This window comes from Lynx canadensis, chromosome A3 (assembly GCF_007474595.2).
Source record: "Lynx canadensis isolate LIC74 chromosome A3, mLynCan4.pri.v2, whole genome shotgun sequence".
Taxonomy (NCBI): domain Eukaryota; kingdom Metazoa; phylum Chordata; class Mammalia; order Carnivora; family Felidae; genus Lynx; species Lynx canadensis.
This window is the reverse complement of record NC_044305.1, coordinates 61,826,814-61,847,429: the sequence shown is the minus strand read 5'-3', so window position 1 is coordinate 61,847,429 and position 20,616 is coordinate 61,826,814. Positions and strand designations below refer to the sequence as shown.

The 20,616-nt window shown below is 46.2% G+C and overlaps 1 protein-coding gene across 1 annotated transcript in view; it reads right to left on the bottom strand.

The window, feature by feature from the left end:
- Nucleotides 1-20,616, bottom strand: part of FAM178B (family with sequence similarity 178 member B) — a 92,098-nt gene that overhangs the window by 59,000 nt on the left and 12,482 nt on the right. The window contains exons 7-8 of the mRNA XM_032592772.1: nt 15,308-15,413; nt 11,458-11,542 (exon numbers count right to left, since the gene is read on the bottom strand). Of these exons, the coding sequence (XP_032448663.1) occupies nt 11,458-11,542; nt 15,308-15,413 (191 nt within the window). The remainder of the gene's footprint in view (nt 1-11,457; nt 11,543-15,307; nt 15,414-20,616) is intronic.

Genomic DNA, 20,616 nt, shown 5'->3' with positions numbered 1-20,616 from the left:
ACAAAATGAACAATTTGAAAATGAAATTAAGAAAACAATTCATTTTGGGGTGCCTGGGTGGCTCAGTCGGTTAAGCGTCGTACTTTGGTTCAGGTCATAATCTCACGGTTTGTGAGTTCGAGCCCTGCATCAGGCTCTGTGCTGACAGCTCACAGCCTGGAGCCTGCTTCAGATTCTGTGTCTCCCTCTCTTTCTCTGCCCCTCCCCTGTTCGCACTCTGTCTCTCTCAAGAAAATAAACATTAAAAAAAAAAAGGAAAGAAAACAATTCATTTTATAATAGTATAAAAAATAATAAAATACTCAGGAATAAATTCAGCAAAAGAATTGCAAAACTTGTACATCAAAATGTAGAAAGAAACTAGGGCACCTGGGTGGCTCAGTGGGTTAAGGGTCCAACTTTGGCTCAGGTCATGATCTCAGGTCATGAGTTCAAACCCCACGCCTGGCTCTGTGCTGACAGCTCAGAGCCTGAAGCCTGCTTCGGATTCTGTGTCTCCCTCTCTCTCTGCCCCTCCTCTGCTCGTGCCCTGTTTCTCTCTGTCAAAAATCAATCAACATTAAAAAAAAAAAAAAAAAAGAAACTGAAGATCTAAATAAATGGAGAGACATCCCATGTGCATGGATTGGAGGGCTTAATATTCTTAAGTATGTCAATCTGCCCCATATTGATCTATAGATTCAGTGCAATCCCAATAAAGACTCAGGCAGAATTTTTTTTTTTTTTGGTAGAAAATGACAAGCTCATTCTAAAATTTATATGAAAATGCAAAGGACCTAGAAGAGCCAAAAAAGTTTCAGAAAGAATATGAAGTTGAAGGATTTAAACTATCTGATTTCAACACTTATAAAGCTACGGTATAAAGACAGTGGGGATAAAATTAGACCTATAAATCAATGAAACAAACTAGAGTTCAGAAATAGACACACACATATATGATCGATTGGTTTCTGAATAAACATACCAAGTTAATTCAATTCAGTAAGAATAATCTTTTCAACAAATGTGTTGAAAATGTATTGGTAATATTGTATAGCCATATGTTGAGAAATTAAGCTTAACCTTACACCAGTGAAATGGACCACTGACCCAAAAATGTAAGGCTAATTATAAAGTATTAAACTTATTTTAATTATAAAAAGTGTAAATTATAAAACTTAATTATGAAATTTGTAGAAGAAAACAAGAAAAGATCTCGGCGACCCAGGTTTCACAAATATTTCTTACTTTTTTTAAAAGTTTTTTTTTATGGTTATTTTTATTTTTGAGAGAGACAGAGCATGAACAGGGGAGGGACAGAGAGAGAGGGGGACACAGAATCCAAAGCAGGCTCCAGGCTCTGAGCTGTCAGCACAGAGCCCTATGCGGGGCTTGAACTCACAAACCATGAGATCATGACCTGAGCCAAAGTCAGATGCTTAACCTAACACTCAACTGACTGAGCCACCCAGGTGCCCCTCACAAATATTTCTGAAATACAACACTAAAAACACCAACGATAAAATATCAATAAATTGTACGTCATTAAAACATAAAAACATTTGTTCTTCAAAACATACGGTCATATAAATGAAAAGGAAAGCCACAGACTAGGGGAGAATATTTGCAAAAAATGTACTGACCAAGAACTGTAATTAGAATATATACAGGGGACACCTGGGTGGCTCAGTCAGTTGGGTGTCCAACTTTTGATTTCTGCTCATGTCATGATCTCACAGGTTCATGGGTTTGAGTCCCATGTTGGACTAGCTCTGGACTGTCAGTGCAGAGCGTGCTTGGGATCCTCTCTCTCCCTCTCTCTGCCCCTCCCCTCTGCTTCTTCTCTCTCAAAATAAACTAAAAAAAAAAAAAAAAAAAAAAAAAAAAAATATATACAGAACTCTTACAATTCAATAGGAAGACAACCCAATAAGAAAGTAGACCAAAAAACTAAATAGACATTTAACTAAAGAAGACACACAGATGGCAAATAAACTGATGCAAAGATCACCAGTCCCTAGGGAAATGAAAATTAAAAGCACAATGAGCTACCGCTACATACCTATTAAAAAGACTGATTAGAGGCCCCTGGGTGACTCAGTTGGTTGAGCACCTGACTTCAGCTCAGGTCACGATCTCACGGTTCATGGGTTTGAGTCCTGTGTCAGACTCTGCTATTAGCACAGAGCCTGTTTTGGATCCTCTGTCCACCCCCCTCTCTGCTCCTCCCCCACTCATTCTCTCTCCCTCCCTCTCTCTCTCAAAAGTAAACATTAAAAAGAAAAAAAAAAAAGGGACTGACTATACCTAAGTGGTGGAAGGATGTGGAGCAACTGGAACTCTCCTACACTGCTAGCAGGGAAATGGCAGGGTCACTTTAGAAAACAGTTTGGCAATTCATTATTATTTTTTTCTTTTGAGAGAGAGAGAGACAGAGACAGAGAGAGACAGAGCAAGTGGAAGAGGAGCAGAGAGAGGGACAGAGAGAGAATCCCAACTAGACTCCATGCTGTCAGCACAGAGCCCGATGTGGGGCTCGAACCCAGGAAGCTGTGAGATCATGACCTGAACTGAAACCAAGAGTCAGACAGACACTTAACCAAATGAGCCACGCAGGCTCCCCAGTATGGCAATGTCTTAAAAACTTAAACATACAGGGATGTCTGGCTGGCTCAGTTGTAAGAGGAGGAGACTCTTGATCTTGAGGTTGTGAGTTCAAGCTCCACATTGGGTATAGACATTACTAAAGAAAAAATAAACTTAAAAAAAAAAGCACTTTAAACATACATTTATCATATGACCCAGCCTATCCACTCATAGATATTTACCCCAAGGGAAAGAAAGCAGATGTCCATATAAAGACCTGCATAAGAATGTTTACAGCAGATTTTAATAGCCCCCCAAACTGAAAGAAAAAAAACCCAAATGTCCATCAGTAGGGATAGGATATCCATACAATGAAATACCACTCAGCTATGAAAAGGAATAAACTATGGATACATACAACAACAAAGATGGATTTCAAATTATCCTGTGTGAAAGAAGCCAGACCCCCCCCCCCAAAAAAAGTACCCATTGCATGATTCCATATATTTAAATAAAATTCTAGAGAATGCAAACTGATCTGTAGTGACAGAAAGTAGATCAGTGGTTTCCTACAGACAAAAGGGAAAGGAGAGATAAATTTATTACATAGATGCACAAGGAAACTTTGAGGGCATTGGACATCATTATCTTGCTAATGATGACAGTTTTATGGGTATATACATATGTCAAGTGAATAGATTGCATACTTTAAATATGTGCAGGTTAATGTGTGTCAATTACATACCTCAATAAAACTTAAGAAAAAGAAAGATGGGTTAAAATGTAAATATAGGTGTTAATGTTTTCTTTTACACCTGGTGGCTCATCCCACCTCAAAGGTCCCCCACGCTGGAGACCCCTGGTCTAGAAAATCCTGTCTGACTTGCATTGTGTAGACTGTGGCCTCTCCTGACATCCAGGGGAGAGAGCTGGGAAAATCCTAGAAGATTAACTCTCTACTGGAGGTAACTTAAGATGAATACCAAAGTGTCAGGAGAAATACGATGTAAGTAAATCTATAAATACAAAACATGTGTTATGTGGATTGTGCATTAGTTTTGCTCATAGAAATAATCACATGAAACTCTTAATAATAACTACTTGGGGAGAGGAAGTGGCCATTGGGAGTGGGTGGGCAAGGAAGCTTTCACTTTTAATTTTGCACCTTTCTCTAGTATTTGAATTTTCTTTTTTTCCTGGTATTTGAATTTTCTGCACTTAATATACATAGAATACTTTAAGATAATAACAACAGGGTTTACCTAGCTAACAAGGTTATTTGTCTCGGTTTTGTTTTGTTTTATTCTTTTTACAAGAAGCAATCTTATAAATATTATCTGAGAAGGAGCAAGAAAGGAAGGTAGAGAAGGAGAAAGGAGATAGAATACAAGCAAACAATGACAGAAAAGAAAGTGACCCGCAAAACAGAGGCCTGTCCAAGGGAGCGCCAAAGCCCCAATGACTATAATACTGGAGCCCTGGGGACAGAAAGAAAAAGCATGGTGACCACGTGAGGAAGAACAAAGTGTCCAAAGACACAAAGAAAATGAAACTAATTTTTTCTGAGAACTAAGTTTCTCGCCCACTTAAAAAATATCCAAAGAATGTACTGGCGAGGGTCATTTTATTTTGTTATATTCTCCCCCTCCTACACAAATATTATAGAAGCTGGTAAGGAATGGAATGGGTAGGTAAGAATGAACAACACTGTTGGTAGACGAAAGGACAGAACCTACGCGTGTTTTACTCCTTCTCTAGAGTGTTTCGATCTCATTGATAGGGCTCCTTTTCTCCAGGCACTACTGCCTACTCAGTGTGCTGGCACAGTTACTGGCCAGTCCTACGTTGGCACAGCCAAAGCACGTTTGCTAAAGAAACATGAGGTCATTTCTTTCAAGCAATTAATTGCACAAGAACATGTTTGCTTTCAAAACCAAATTCTGCCATTAAAAAAACAATTAGAGCTAATAAACGAGTTCAGCAAGGTTGCAGGATACAAGGTCTGTATACAAAAATCTGCTGTCTTTCTACACACCAGTAAGGAACAACCTGAAAAGAAAACGAAGGAAAAAATTCCATTTATAATAGCATCAAAAATAATAAAATACTTAGGAATAAATTTAACAAAAGTATAAGACACACTGATGAAAGAAATTAAAGAAGATCTAAATAAATGGGAAGATATTCCATATTTGTGGATTGGAAGACTCAATATTATTAAAATGGCAGTAATACTCAAAGTTATCTACTGATTCAACACAATCACTATCAAAACCCCAGCTGTCATTTTTACAGAGGTTCACAAGCCATCCTAAAATTAATATGGAAATACAAGAGACCCAAAATAGCCAAAATAATTTTGAAAAGAGCAAAGCTAAAAGACTCACACTTCCCAATTTCAATACTGCAAGCTGTAGCAATCAAGAATTTGGGGTATTGGCATAAGGATATATAACTCATGGAATAAAACTGAGAATCCAGAAATAAACTCTTGTATCTATGGTCAAGTGATTTTCAACAAGGGTGCCAACTGAATGGAGAAAGAACAGTCTTTTCAACAAATACTGCTTTTCAACAATTGGATACCCACATGCAGAAGAATGAAGCTAAACCCCTATCTCACACCATATTAAAAAAAACAACTCAGAATAAATCAAAGAGTTAAATGTAAGAGCCAAAAGAATAAATCTTTCAGAAGGAAACAAAGGGAAAAATATTCATGACCTTGGACTAGGAAGTGGTGTCTTATTTGACACCAAAAGCATAGCAAACAATAGGAAAATGTTAGATAAATTAGACTTCATCAAAATTTAAAACTTGTGCATCAAAGGCCACTATCAAGAAAGTGAAAACAAAAACCACAGAATGGGAAAAAATATCTGCAAATCACATACCTGGTGAGGGTCTAGTATCTAGAATATATACATTTTTTTTTTAACGTTTATTCATTTTTGAGAGACAGAGCGCAAGCAGAAGGAAGGGTACCAAGAGAGAGGGAGACACAGAATCTGAAGCAGGCTCCAGGCTTCGAGCTGTCAGCACAGCGCCTGACACGGGGCTCGAACCCACAAACCCTGAGATCAAGACCTGAGCCGAAGTCGGATGCTCAAACGACTCCCCAGGCCTCCCCAGGGGAGTCCCCTGACTCCCCTAGGCCACCCAGGCTCCCCAGGTATCTAGAGTATATAAAGAACTCCTGCAACTCAACAAAAAAAGACCAACAACCCAATCAAAACATGGGCTAAGCTTGAACAGATGTTTCCCCAAAGAAGACATACAAATAGCCAATGAATATATGAACAGATGCTGAAAACCCTTAGTCATTAGAGAAATGCAAATCCAAACCACAAGATACCACTTAACACCCACTAGTTTTGGCTATTAAAAGATGGACAGTAACAAATGTTGGCAAGGGTGTGAAGAAACTGGAACCCTCCTACATTGTTGGTGGGAATGCAAAATGATGCAGCCACTTGAGAAAATAGTTTGGCAATCCTTCAAAAAGTTAAACATATAGTCAACATATGACCCAGCAATTCCACTCTTAAGTGTACACCCAAGAGAACTGAAAACACATGTCCCCATAAACATATGCGTGCAAATGTTTATTGTAGCATTATTCACAATAGTAAAAAAGTGGAAACAAAGCAAGTGTCCACCAACAGATGAATGGATAAAATACGGTACATCCATACAATGGAATATTATTCAGCCATAAAAAAGAATAAAGTACTAATATATGCTACAACATGCATGAACCTTGCAAATATTATGCTAAATGAAAGAAACCAGATACAAAAGGTCACACATTATATCATTACATTTATATGAAATGTCCAGAATAAGCAAGTTCATGGAGACAGAATGTAGATTAAGGGCTGCCAGGGGCTGGGAGGAGTGAGGGGGTGGGAAGTGACCACTGATGGGTATGAGGTTTTTTTCTGGGGTGATGAAAATGTTCTGGAATTAGTGGTGATGGTTGAGCAACTCTATGAATCATATTGAATCATACACTTTAGAAGAGTGAATTACATGGTATGTGAATTACATCTAAACAACACAAATTCTGTCCCAGTCTTGATAAATATTAACAACACTTCACTGTGCCTGCAACAGCCCCACCATCCTCTGAGATCTGGCTTCAAACATCCAGTCTTATCTCCTAATCTACCCCTTTAAGGGAGCCCTACTCTCCCTTCCTCCTCGTCTTTGTTCCCAGTGCTCCCTCCTTCCCTTGCATCTCTCCACACCCAAATCCGACCCGCAGGGCTGCAAGTCAGTGGTGCTATATAGCATCTACAGTGGAATATAGTCTGCAGATGGGTTCACAGTGGGGGTTTGGGGGGTTTTGTCTTTTAACTGAATTCATTACCGAGAGATTTCACATACGTATTCTGACTTCAGCAGGTTATACTGGCTGCTGACCCAACAGCCATGCTCCCCGTCATCCCTGGTATTGTTTGGGTGTCTGCTCAAGGAAAGTGGGTCCACCCCAGCAGATGAATCATGTCAACCTGCTTATCTTTACAGGGACTGGCCTGGGGTGGCTATTGGGTCGGTCAGGGCTCTGAGCTACAGGCAACAGAAAAAAAGCTCTGGGTGTTTAAATAGAAAGCAGTTTGTTACGTGTTAGAAGCCAATTGACGGTAAAGTTAATGAAGCTTAAGCTCTGAGGTCCTCACTGGCATGGCCCCCTGTAAATGTTCTAGGTTAGGGAAGGAAGACAGGCTACAACCAATGGCCATTTCTACATGAACATTTCTAGATCTAAAGAGATCTAGAAGAAAGGGATCTAAACCTCCCAAGGTCCAGTATTTGGCATGACTTCTCTACTCACTCTAAATAAATGTCCTCTTTCATACTTATTTTTCCATGTTGATGAATTAGATAATCTAGATGTTATAATTACAGACAAGGATTTAAAGCAACTGTTATAGCTATGCTCAGAGTGGTAAATGATAATATGCTCATATTGAATGAACATGTAAGAAATCCCAGTAGAGAAATACAAACTATAAAAAAATAATACAGAACTAAATGGAAATTCCAAACTAAAAATTCAAATATTAGAAAGGAGGCTGGAAAAGTGAGTCTCCAGGATTGTACCCTGGAGGGGGGAGGGAGGATCAGGAGGCTAAAAATTCTTCAAACATAGCCATGCTGTTCAAATGGTGTCAGACAGTCAGAAAACATGGCAAATGTCCTCTAAAGGCTGTGACCCAATTCTGTCTAATGAAACAAAATGGAAAGTGTCCTGGTAAAACGAGAGAAAAATAAGAGAAAGGATGACCTCCTCCACTCTTCTTTCTGCCTTGAACTGCTGTATCATGAGAACATGATGATGCTTGGAGCTATGGCAGCCATTTTGCAACCTTGAGGAGATGTAGTGAGAAGGGTAACACAGAAGCTAAAGCTGGAGCCCTGATACTGCAGATCTGCTAAGCATACCATGGAACCCCTCACATCTGGATTTATTGTCATGTGAGACAATAAACTTTTCTTAATTGGGTATTTGCCACTTACAGTCAAAGTTAAACTGACTAAAACACAGCTTCTCTTGAAAATGGAGAGATCTGGGGGCATTTAGGTGGCTTCGTCAGTTAAGTGTCAACTCTGGATTTCGGCTCAGGTCATGATCTCATGGTTCATGAGATTGGATAGTGTTGGGCTGTCAGGCAGGGCTCTGAGCTGACAGCATGGAGCCTGCTTGGGATTCTCTCTCTCCTCTCTCTCTCTCTGCCCCTCCCCCTGTGCTTGCACATACACACTCTCTCTCTCAAAATAAATAAACTTAAAAAAAAAAAGGAGAGATGTGTGAATACCAGACCTACTAGCCTCTTAGACAGGGCAGGAACTCTCTAGTCACTCACTCACTTGGTCCCCACAGACAAGTGAGTTTGCCATCCCTGCCTTATATATCTTTTGAGAGATGATTCAACTGCCTTCTTTCTTACAAAGCACTTCCTGTTTCCAGCCTCCCTGCACCCCAACCCCACCTAGCTAGAAGTAATCTTCCTCTCCTTGGAATTCCCACAGTTTTGTGGTTGTGTCTATCTCCTGTTTTAATTGTGCATTTCATCTCCTCCCACTTGGCTGTCAGCCTTCTGAGGGCAGGAACCACACATTATTCACCCCTGTATCTTCCTCTGCCATCTAGCGAAGTACTGAACAGAGGAGACACTCAATGTATGTCTTCTAAATAAATGCATAAACACCCCTTGCAGTGAAAAATGTCAGTGTTCTGAAATATCCTAGTCTTCGAGCTCACCAAGGAGCTTTTACCAGGTGATGTGTGCTGCTTCTCAATGTAGGAAAGCAATATCCACCATACTCCAAAACTCCAGTGACCCCCAGACCTGAACCCTGCTCAGCCCTCAGCCCCAGTCATCCAGGGCACACCTGTAACAGTCCACTCTGAGGCCTGGGCTGGCCTCAGCTCTCCCTTTACTCAGGACAGTAAGACCTTCCCCAGGGTTGTCTGTGAAAAACAGCCAGTCACCACAAACTCCAGCAAGGGATGGAAATTTACACACATGCAAATCTCCCCATTTTACTAAAGAGAAAGGCCAGGCAACCTGAAAACACATACTTCAATCACAGTTCCAAATTGGAGGGAAGGCAGCTCGCAGGTTCTGCCCTAGAGGGCTGTGTCCTACAGAGGACAAGGACACTCAGAGCACCTCAAGTTGCTAACAAATCCTGAGGAGCACGACTTCCTTTTATACCCATTCTGGATCTAATTTAACCTTACACATGCTTCTTGAACTGGCGGTTGATTTTTAGTTCCAGCTTTTGGTAGATTCTCTGCTGACACCTATATGTTTTTTATTTTATTTTATTTTATTTTATTTTATTTTATTTTATTTTATTTTATTTTATTTATTTTATTTTATTTTATTTTATTATTTATTTATAGTTATGGTAAAAGTCACGTAACATAAAAATTTCCCCTTAGCCATTTTGAAGTGCACAGTTCAGCAGTGTTAAGTACCCTCACACTGTTGTGCAACCATCACCACTGTCCATTTCCTGAACTTTTTCATCCTCCCAAACTGAAACTCTGTCCCCATTACACACTAACTTTCCACTGTCCCTTCTCCTGGGTCCTGGCAACCACCATTCCATGCTCTGTCTCTACGAACTTGATGCCTGTAGGTACTCCACATACGTGGCCCATACAGTGCTTGTCCTTTTGTGCCTGGCTTATTCACTCAGCATAATGTCCTCACAGTTCACCCATGTTGTAGCCTGTGTCAGAGATTTCCCTCCTTTTGAATGCTGAATAGTATTCCATTGCATGTATATACCACATTTTATCCACTCATCTGTCATTGACACCTGGGTTACTTCCACCTTCTGGCTATTTGTGAATAATGCTACTATGAACCTGGGTGTACAAATACCCGTTTAAGTCCCTGCTTTCAATTCTTTTGTGGACCTGGACTTTGACCTTCCCCAAATCAGTCAAGATCCCAACCTTGGCATGGAATTCTCTAGGCCAGTCTCTATCCCAATGGGAAAGAAAGAGAAGCCCAGGCTGGGCTCTCAAGTGATACCATGAGAAACTCTCTGGAGCCAGAGGTGAACTGGCTGGGAACTTCAGAGCAGGATCCTGTCCCCTCCTGATGGGGATGATAAGACAAGTGAATCAGGGACGATGGAACAAGAAGCAAAAAAGAGTGGGATGTCCCCTCTGCCTCTGCGGGAGGAAACACATACCACTGCATGGAGGAGAGGAGCAAGACAAGGAAGGCCTCTGTTCCCCAAAAGGGCAGGCATGCCGCAGAGGAGGCCCCAGAGGTTCAAAAAAGGGCAGCTCGGGCTGCAGGGGCAGAGGTTATGAAAAGGGTGGGGATGCCCAGACTGGTGCTATTCAGAAGACCTCAGTTACAAGGGTCCCAGCGTGGGGATGGGGAATGGGGGAGGAGAGGAGGGGATGCGGGAGTCTGGAATGCTCTCATTTGACAGATGGGCCCCAGCTCAGTCAACTCCTTAAGTACAAGAGGCACAAAAGCAGAAATCCAAAGGGCCAGTGGGGCAGGGGCTTAATGCTGCATGGTGGGTCTATAACTTTGATCTTTAGGGTTAGGTGCTTTCAAATTTTAGTGGGAGGGTGGGCAGATTACAGCTGTGGGCAAAAGCAGGCTCCGGACACCTGTGAATCCCTCTCCCTGTCTGCCGTAAGCACCTTTCAACTGGCTACATGATAGCTTTTGGTGCCCAAGTGTCTAGGTTCAGGTACCAAATGATGACAGCGTGGGAAGGGTATAGCCACTAAAGGGAAAACTGATTGCTCTGTGGAACTCTGAACATCTTCAGGTATAGAGATGACCTAAATCACCTTTTCAATGTCAGGACGAAGGTACAGACTTAGGGCTCTCATTTTTGCCTGGATCAAACTTAGGGGCTCTGCTGATACCCAAGGAGCCAAGGGGGACTACTGGTGGAGGCACAGCTTCAAGGCCCTCCCCCTTGGTGACTTCAACACAAGGAGCTTCCCTGATTAGATGCAGATGTTCCTGAAACCCTCCCAAGCAAACTGGGGCCCGCAGGAAGAACTCAGAGGCAAGCTGTCCCTTTAAGTCCAGAAAACTCATGTTCCAGATTGTTCTGGGATCCCAAGAGTCTGTGAGGTCAGCCTGGACTTGGCCACAGTGACATATGGGTCTGAAGCCAGATCAAGGTGCCAAGGAGCCTGTTGGCTCAGCTTTTTACTAATGCTGGAGCCAGAGCCAAAGATGGCCCGATGTCTCCATGTCCCAGTGATGCAATGTCCCCACCAGCACCTCTCCTGCATGCCATGCTCCAGGGCTGCGGAGAGCTGTGTATTATATAGGCTCTCGAGCTTGGGTACTCAGGGCAAAAGTCTCCACTCTGCTCCCTAGTACTGACCAGACTGATGGAAGAGCCCATTCACACTGAGATCCCACAGGAGGCCAAAGGCTCCTGAAGAAGTTTCTGGAGGCCATGTCAGCAGCTAGAAGGAGAAAAAAAGCAGGTTAGCTGGGTCATTCCTATAATAATAGTAATAAACCTTTATTATTCCATACCAAATAAATTCCATTTAACCCTCACAAGTCCACGTGGCAGAACGATATTGCCATTTTTGACATTTTACAGATGAGAAAAATCAAGCTCAGAGGGGTCAAGCAACTTCCCCAGGGTCACACAGCTAGTAAGTAGCAAAGCCAGAATTCAATCCCAGGCCAATGTGACTTGAAATCTCCTACTCTGTCCACCTCTCTGTATGAGAGTATCGGTCCTTCTGGCCCTTACTCCCTGTGGTCACGGCCATGCCCCCTCCAGGGCAGGGGCCAGTGTAGAGGAGAGAGAGAGTTCAAAAGCACTCAGTACACTCAGCTGGACAATGACAAGACGGCTACTCTCCATGATCCTCGTGTCATTTCCGGGTCACTGCCTTAACTTACAGTCATCTTGGACCACTGGCTCTGGGGGGACTTGGTACGGAATACAGATCCTCGAATAACCGAGTGGGGAGTGCAGGTCACCCACCTGACTCGAACTCACTGGGATCCTTACTTGAATGCTCCTTGAGTCTGAGGATCATAATCTGGGGATGTTGAATCTGGAGAGAACATGACATGGAGAAAAACAGGGGGACAGCACCTTCCCCACCAGGGCCATCCTGCTCAGGGCCACCCTGGCCACAGATGGGGCCAGGCCTTAGGGGTGGGGCAGTGCCTTGGTGGCCCTGTTCCTGCCCATGGTCGGCCCTGCTGCATATTATACCATCCTTCCGAGAGTGCAGAGAAGAGCCTGCTGTGGTGGACATGCTGGGCACGTTCCCTCTTCAGGCCTAAAGCTCTCATCCCCAGGGGCTGGGGGCTGGGTTTGTTGCTTGCTGAGAGTCCTGAGCTGAGTTCCTCTCTGGGCATTGAACTTGCAGGGTGGGAATGCCTCAAAGTCATACCCCCTCTCCAAGTGTAGCCTTAGTCTGATAACTGGCCAATACCAGTCCAGAGGCCTGGACCTCTTGCCTCAACTGGGACAACTTTAAAGGGTCATCCCACTTTCAAAGTCCCCCGAAGAACTGACTGTGGGCTCTGAAATTTTCTCTGCCTGGCTGCTCTCCCTCAGAGGTGTGGCTCTTGGGAAGGATCCCCAGAGAAGCTCAGGGGAACCCCGTCTCAGAGTCGTCTTCCCAGGGATCTGACCTACACTACCAGAACTCTGCCTCCCTCTTCCTCTCATAGCTTCTTGTAACTTTGTCATACTTATCATTTCCCAACAAGAATATGCATTCATTGAGAGCATATGCCACCTGCCTGACCAGCTTAGTAATTCATGAACACTAAGGCCAAAGCCCATTCACCCAGCTCCACTGCACACTCCACTGGGAGGAGGGAGGGTGGCAAGCGGCAGGACCTAGTCTCCATGGGAACTCAGTATGTCCTTCCCAAAGAAAACAGTTCAATGAGCAAGGTTGGAGAAATCTGCCTAGCTCACCCATCCCTAGGTCTCAGATCAACCCCAGGTATACACAAGGGCCCCAGCAGCCCTGTGACCCTACTCACCTAGCTGCTTTTGATTGGACTTGGGGGGTGGGGGGGAGGTGTCACTTAACCCTTATTGGGCCAATAAGACTCTCCTTCCTGGGAATTGACTTGGCCATGGAGCCTGGGGAATAGAGAGAAACTAAGGCCTGTCCTAGGATCCTAAGCCTTCCCCATCCTGATTCTAGCTTTTCTTGAGGCCCCACCCCTGGATCCCATGAACCACCCCTGCACCTTAGGAGAATCCCACTAGCAGCTCCAGGGAGCCCCCATGGATTTCTGCCTTCTTGCAACCATACTCCCCACTAACAATGTGAAGTTTTGAAGTACGCTGAGCACCAACCATAGCCACATTCTGAGAATTTACTTGGGACACCATTTCCAAGATCCTTCTATCCCTATACTCTGTAGCAGGTACTCGACCCATGCCTGGGAATGAATGAATATATAAATGCTACTTGTTACTAGAAGAAAATACGTTCCAAGTGGAAAGAAAACCAAAACCTCCAAAGTGAAATATCAGAGTCCATCATGATAAGGCCCATAGTGTGGCCACATGAGTGGCCACATGGTCACTGTGCTTGGCAGACGTCAGCTGCCCTGCTCCTCCTTCCCTCTCCGGAGACAAAGATGTTGGGCAGAGTCTCCCCCAGAAGGCTCCCAGGGCTAAGTGCACCCCTTTCATTTATCTGGCTTAAAGCCGTTGGGAGAGGGAGAGCTTTTGTTTCTCCTCCTGAAGATGGAGAACAAGAACCTCTGAGCTAACATCATCCCTTCCGGATGACGTCCAGGCCTTGGGCAGAGTTGTGCTGTGACCATAAGGACAAGGCAGGTCACAGGAATTCCTCACTTAATCTTCACATGGGACAGTTGGTCCCAGTTTACAGAGTAAGAAACTGAGGCATAGAGCTGACACTAAATAACCCGCCCAAGGTCACAGGGGAGTAGTGGCAGAGTTGGAACTCACAGCTAGTGCCTGTCTGGCCTCAGGGCTAGGTCCTCTGTTCTATGGCCCCCTGCTGAGGTGACCAGGTGGGAGAAGACATAGGGCAGGGCTCGCCCACTGCTCGCAGGCTGACTGATAGGGAAGGCACCCCACGCCATGTCAGGGTCACACAAGGACCCTCTGTGGGCGACGTCTCAGATGGGTTCTTTGTGTCTCCCAACGCCTGATTGTGCATTCTGTCATATACTGTGCAAGGAGCAAAGAGAAACTGCACTGACAGGAGGCAGAGAATAATGGCCGCACTGTTCCCTGTTATTGGCCCTCCAGTCCCCACTGGGCCTGGGGGAGGGGCAAGGGCATCAGCCACACACTGGGGCCCCAGGAGCTGAGGGTGTCCTTTTCCTCTGGGGCAGGGAGGGAGGTGGAAAGGATCCCAGAGGGAAGAGGAGAGAGCAGGAGGGCCTTTTCTGGAAGGCAGCCAGTCTGCCCAGGCAGAGGAGTTCCTAGAACAATCCACCCAGCATGGTGGCTCTAATTTACAGCTGGGGTCCAGGCCCCAACTGGCAGGAACAGGACCAGCTGGAACTTGTGACCTGCCCATCCCCAGGCAGGGATGGTCCTGGGTGGGTGCCAAGGCCGGCACCCTCATGCCTTGCATTCAGATGACAGCAGCTGGTTCCAGGGCTATCCCTGCTGGGTTCTGTCTTTCTCAGGGCAAAGGTTTCAAGCCCAGGGCAGAACGCATGTACCCCCAAGGCAAAATGTTCCAGTAGCAAGAAGGGAAGAAAGGAGAAGACAGAGCAGCTGCTCTAGACTTCTCCAGAAACCTTAAACTCCACAGAGAGAGCCAAATGTTCAAACACTGGGGCACACCTAGCTGTAAATTCATGATGGCCCTCACACCTCCACAGGCACTGCAAGGCTACTTGTGGGACCAGGGCCAGGACCTGTGACTTGGGAATACAGAGGAGCCTGGACACAATGGAAGCACCTGCAGGGTAGCAAGTAGTCAGGGAGAGGCCTTCTGGTGGCTCAGGCAACACCCAGTGAGGCCCACACTCTAGGGGGAATGGAGTGAGACCATGAGCTGGTCCCTGAACTCTGTGATGACTGTCATCATAGCCATAGCTCTCCTCCCTCTTTTTGGCAGACTGGGACAGACCAAGCAGCACCCAAGGCCAGAAGAGGGAAGTGCCCACCCCCCTCCTCCCCCCATGCAGCCCTGACTGGGCTGTTCGGCCAGCATGCTCCCGCCACCTAGTGGCAGGTCTGTGCTCCTCACCTGGAAGAGCCACTGGAGCAGGGGCACAGGGCAATCGGGGGTGTGTAGGTAGAGGTTGCTCAGGAGGCCACTGCGCAGGAAGGAGAGCTGCTGGGCCAGTGGGCAGCTGCGGAGACAGAGGAGTGAAGTTAGGGGAGGCCTCCACGCAGCCGGCCTGGCAGCCTCCCTCAACATGCCTGTCTCACGAAAGCTGCGGGGGATTTCCATATTTCAGCTTTACCAGATGCCAGAATCACATCAGTAACTGCTATGGACAAAAACGCTTGGAGCCCTTGATGCCAGGAGCTGTCAGAAGGAAAAACAACCCACACCATCACCAGAATCATTTGCTCTCCATGAACATCTCTCAGTGTTTTAAACATATGAATGGATGGTACATTTTGTCCTTTCCATTTGATGGAGGGGAAAACTGAGGTATTTACCAAGGTTGCAAAGAGGCTCTGTGTCGAGATGAGGAGTCACCTCTTAGCCAAGGGCCTGGGCTGCAATGGGCAGACAGAATTACCCTCGGGGCCCACGTGGGACCAGCGTCTGAGATCCAGTTACACAGAGCGTTTCTGACCTGTCTTGTGTTTTTCCGAAACAAAGGACACCTGAGAAGATGGGAAAATAACAGAAAGAGGCCCAAGATGGAGACATTCTGGGAAGGAAATAACAAACAAGGGTGTCACAGAAGATTCTCCAGGAACCATGTGAGTGAGGAGCAGAGTCAAGGTGGGGGGGGTGGGGCGGGGATGGCACTCAGGCATACGGGACCCCTGTGGGGCTACAGGAAGCTCTCAAAAATCAAACTGCCAGCATGGAGAGGAGCCTAGCTTTGAATACTCTGTGGCCCTGGTAGACCATCCAGACAAACAGGATCCCAGGTCCCTATAAAACGAGTTGAACTATTTCACGTGGCCGTAGAGCCTCTGGTGGATGGTGCTTTCAGAGTCATTTCGGAGGGGCTGGCTGGGTTTCACCACCCTTCCTGGGTACCCCCAGGGAGGCTGGGTTTGGGGTAGGGTTCTCTGACCCTCTGCATTTTGTGAATGCTCCTTTGCTCTCTTGTTCTAGATGATGTCTCAAAGGCGATGAATATGGATTCCAGGAAATGAAAAAGTAACTTCATGTCTGTTCTCCTTTTTAATGGCCAGATCCATGCAAAGAACATTTCAGATAACTCTATTTCAGTCAATTTCAGATGACTCTAGATAGAAATTTCATCGGTAAGCCCAACCTTCTTCTCCTTTTTAAAAAGGACATATTTTAATCTGCCAGGAACAGAATGCTCCAAAAGAAAGATTCTTGTCTGAGCCAAGTTGCTGTCTCTTTGAGTATGTCCAGGCAATTTACAAATTGTATATATTTTTTTCCAAAATATTTAAGTTCAGGGGAGAAAGTGGCTTTGTTCCTATGTCTGTGAAGCTGACCACTCTAAAATAGACCTTTATTTGTACATACAAACACGTGTGCACCCCAGGGCTGCTGGCACACTCTGCTCTAATTCACGTGCTCGGTCACACAGACACTTTCATGGGCTGACCCCGCAATGCACGCATGGTTCAAGCACAGCACCCTGAACACAGACAATAACCAAGTGAACAATGCCTGGAAGACCTCACAGATTGACACGTCCTGGCCAGGAGCCATGTGGCAAGGAGGCTGGTACTCCGGAACTCTAAGGAGACTCTGGCTCTGGCATTCTGCTCAGGGGGCACCCCACCAGTTTCTCCGTAGGGGAATTGATTGTACAAGCCCCTGTTGGCTCAGATCATCACATTTCCAACTGCTGCTCTGAGGGAGAGATACCCTCTGGTTACAATGTCTCCTTTTTCGGCTCTGCCAGCCTCCCAGCAGCCCAGTATCTGCCAGAGAAAAGATCTGGCTGCCTTTGAGTTCGCTGTTGCCCAGTTAGGTTTAGCCTATAAGACAAGGAGCAAGAGATAGGCAGAAAGGGCATGATCCAGCTGTGCCTTGAAAGGAATGGCTTTCAAGGAATTCTGTGCTTAGAGCTATGTGAGAGGCAAGGAATCTCCTGTGTAAGCTGGATCACAAGCCTAGTGTGTGCATGCTCGGTGAGGGCAGTACTGCTTCACCTCGGTGAAACCATAAGCCCTCTCCCTTCAATGGCAGGGATAAGGCTGATTGTGCAGACACTGCCCCCGGATCTGTGATCTGCGGCAGGAGGGGGAGCCTGGAGGAAAAGGGTGGGGAAACTAAGTATATGTGCCCAAAGCTCATGCAGGTTACAGAATCAATTTTAAATCTGTGAAAATACCCACTTCATGTCCGCAAGCCAAGAACACTGGCCCTGGGTCCAACTGGGTGCCTTTGCCTGCTACAAAGCCAATCCTAAATTGGAAGTTATCCTGAGACTGTCAGAGGACCTGGGAGTGAGAAGGGGAGGGACAGAGCCTCCTGGGCAGCACATGCCAAGCAGGCCTGGCTGGGCGAGAAGCCCCAGCTGTCAAGTCTGAGGATCCCTGTGACAGGTTCCCACCTGGGATAAGAAGTAGCCACAGCCAGAATACTGTCCAGCCACCTGTGGCAAGGCACAGGAACAGAAGGAAGTAAGGGGGGGGGGTGGGGAGGAGTTTGGTGGTGGTGGAAATTGAGGGGAGGGGATTAGCTGAAAAGGGGAATAACACAAAACAAAGGACCAGCTTGGGTCAGCACACTGGGCTCCTGGGCAGAGTTGTGACCTTCTACTTGGACTGTGTGTTCCCGATAACGCCTGAGTACACATTCCTCTACCCTCTATATCTTCATCCATTTTTTGGGCAGCAGTCCCAGAGGGCAAAGGATCTAAATGCGCTGGGAATCCCAAGTGATGGCAGAGGGATAAGTACCAAGTGTAGTTATTTACACAGCATCAGTTTCTGTGTCTTTGCCAAGTTCCTCAAATGCAAGTTTAAGTCAAATGCCTCAGGAGAACAGAAAGGAATAATGGTCAGAGCCTTCATCCTTGCTCTTCCTCTTTTTCCTTCTTTCCTTTGTTTAAAGATGAGTGAGCACCCTCCAAAGGCAGAAGTCCAGGGATCCCAGCAACCACCCAGCCGGCTGCTTCCGCTGGCTCTTTACTTTTGGGGGCAGCCGAAGCCAGTGAGGCAGCTCAGCCCCATCCATACTCCGTAACTGCTGGATTTATTTCACCCAGGCTACAACCCTGGCATGCCAGTGAGACAGGGAAACCAAAGGGACCCCATGAGGAAGAAAGGTGTTTTTCTCCTTTGCTTCTTATCCTGTTTCTATCCTTGCTAGGACCTACACCCCCACCTCACTTTACACAGGCCTTGTAATGCAAATAGCTTACGGCCTCCCCTTATGGGACCAGGAGTTAATGATTCTCTAGAACAAATAACACCTAAGGAAGGACCAGGTGAGAACTGAGGAAGCTATCATATGCGTATTTCAGACCTCCGGAGCTAGACATCTGGAAACCAAGGCCCTTTGGCTCCAAGGAATAACACCTGGGCCCTCATCTTTGTTCTAACTGGTTCCTGGATGTTTGAGAGGACACATACATCAGACCACTGTCCTCAGTAAAAACCCCAGACCCCGAACAAAGACGAGACTCCCGCTCTTTTCCTTTTCCAGTCTTCCAGATGCTCCGACCCTTTCTCTCTCTCTCTCTCTCTTCAATAAACTCTACTTTCACCTTCTGCTGGCTCATGTTTGATTTCCACCCTGCGTGAAGCCAAGGACCATCTTGGCTGGTTCTGCGACCCACCCCTTCCTCCACCCCCCCAGGTCCTTGGACCAAGCTTGCTGGCATCACCAGGAAGTGGAAGAGGTCCTGGCAAAACAAGAGGCCTCAGGGAGATCCACTGCACAAGCCCATTTACATCTACTGGGCTCAGACCCGGCCTCCTCCTCCTGCCTGCAGAAGTGTTCACGGAAGAAGGGCTCCTTGAGTATACACTGTGAACACCTCACAGGAACAGTGGCAGACACACTCTGAGGACACTTCTGACACTCCTGCGCACTCTGTGTGGGCCCAGGTAAGGCCACGAACAATTCAGCAGGCAATCTCCACCCTTCCCATGGAGTTTGCCCTGGCCTCTGAGCTGCATGTGGGCATAGGTCCCAATGCTTCTCCCCTTGGGGGGTGATCAGATTTCTTTTTGAACTGCTGTCAAGGGAGGGAAAGGTTCACCCCTGGTACCAACTTCTGCCATAAAGGCATGTGACTTTGGTTCCAAGGAACTGACCTCCGAGGTCATACATCCAGCTGGGTGATGACAAGAGAGAATCGTCCAGGCCAGCTCCAATCCTGGGGCTGTGGGCTCCAGGAGATGGGCTCTTGTGCATAAACCTGTGTAGATGCAGCCCGGGAGAAAGGCCTGGAGCCCACACACTGAGGCTGCCCGCACTTGCCTGGCAATCTGTGCCAAGATTCCCCACTTCATACAGTGGGGAGGAAGATGATGTCCCTCTCCACAGAAGGGTAAGGAGACGTGCATCTATTTCAAGAAGTGGCTTTTAAAAGTCGCATTCACTTTTTGCCCTAAAACCTCTCCTGTTAAAAACAAAACATGTTCATTTAGAAAGTTCATAAAATGCAGAAGAATATAAGGAAAATAAAAGTTACCTGTAATCTCACAAAGTGCTAGCTTTTTGTATGGCAAAAAATCGAACCATATTGTCTCTTGAGAGATCAAGTAACCTTTTATTCTTCCTCCATTTTTGTGTTTCCGGCTGAGCACAGTGGGGGTAATTATTGAACCACTATTTCCCTCTCTTGTGTCTGGGCTTGAAGTCCTTGGCACAAGTAGGAAATAAAAGATGGCCCCAAGGCTAAATGGTGACCTTCAGGAAGTGGCCCTTACCCACTGCGTAGCAGGGGCCACCTGACCTGACCATGTGTAAGGCGGAGGGCATTCCTCCAGAAAGGCCCTCGGCTCCAGTGGCTGGCAAAGCCATCTCAACTGAGCTTCATTAGCATACTTGGGGGAGGAGGGTCTGAATTCCTCACTCCAGGGAGGCTGGCCGGCCACCTGGCCCCATTTGGCAGGGCTGCCGGGCTCCCGTGTCACTGCTGCATGGGCCATCTCGTCTGTCAAAACACTTCCTGCTGGCAGTCCAGTCTGGGACAGGAAACATGCTGTCCACACAGACCACAGCCGGCTAAGGCAGCTCTGTGAGACGCCTTCCTCTCTCCTCCCCTCTCTCCTGTTCTTTCCCCGCCATTCTCCCATTCTCCGCCCCTCCCCTTTCTCCTGTGCCACTACTCTTCTTCTTTTCCCACAACCCCTTGTTGTTTCTTGTTTTCCCTTTTCATCATCCCCTTTATTAGACACCTTTTCATCACAGCAATGTCAACCTTT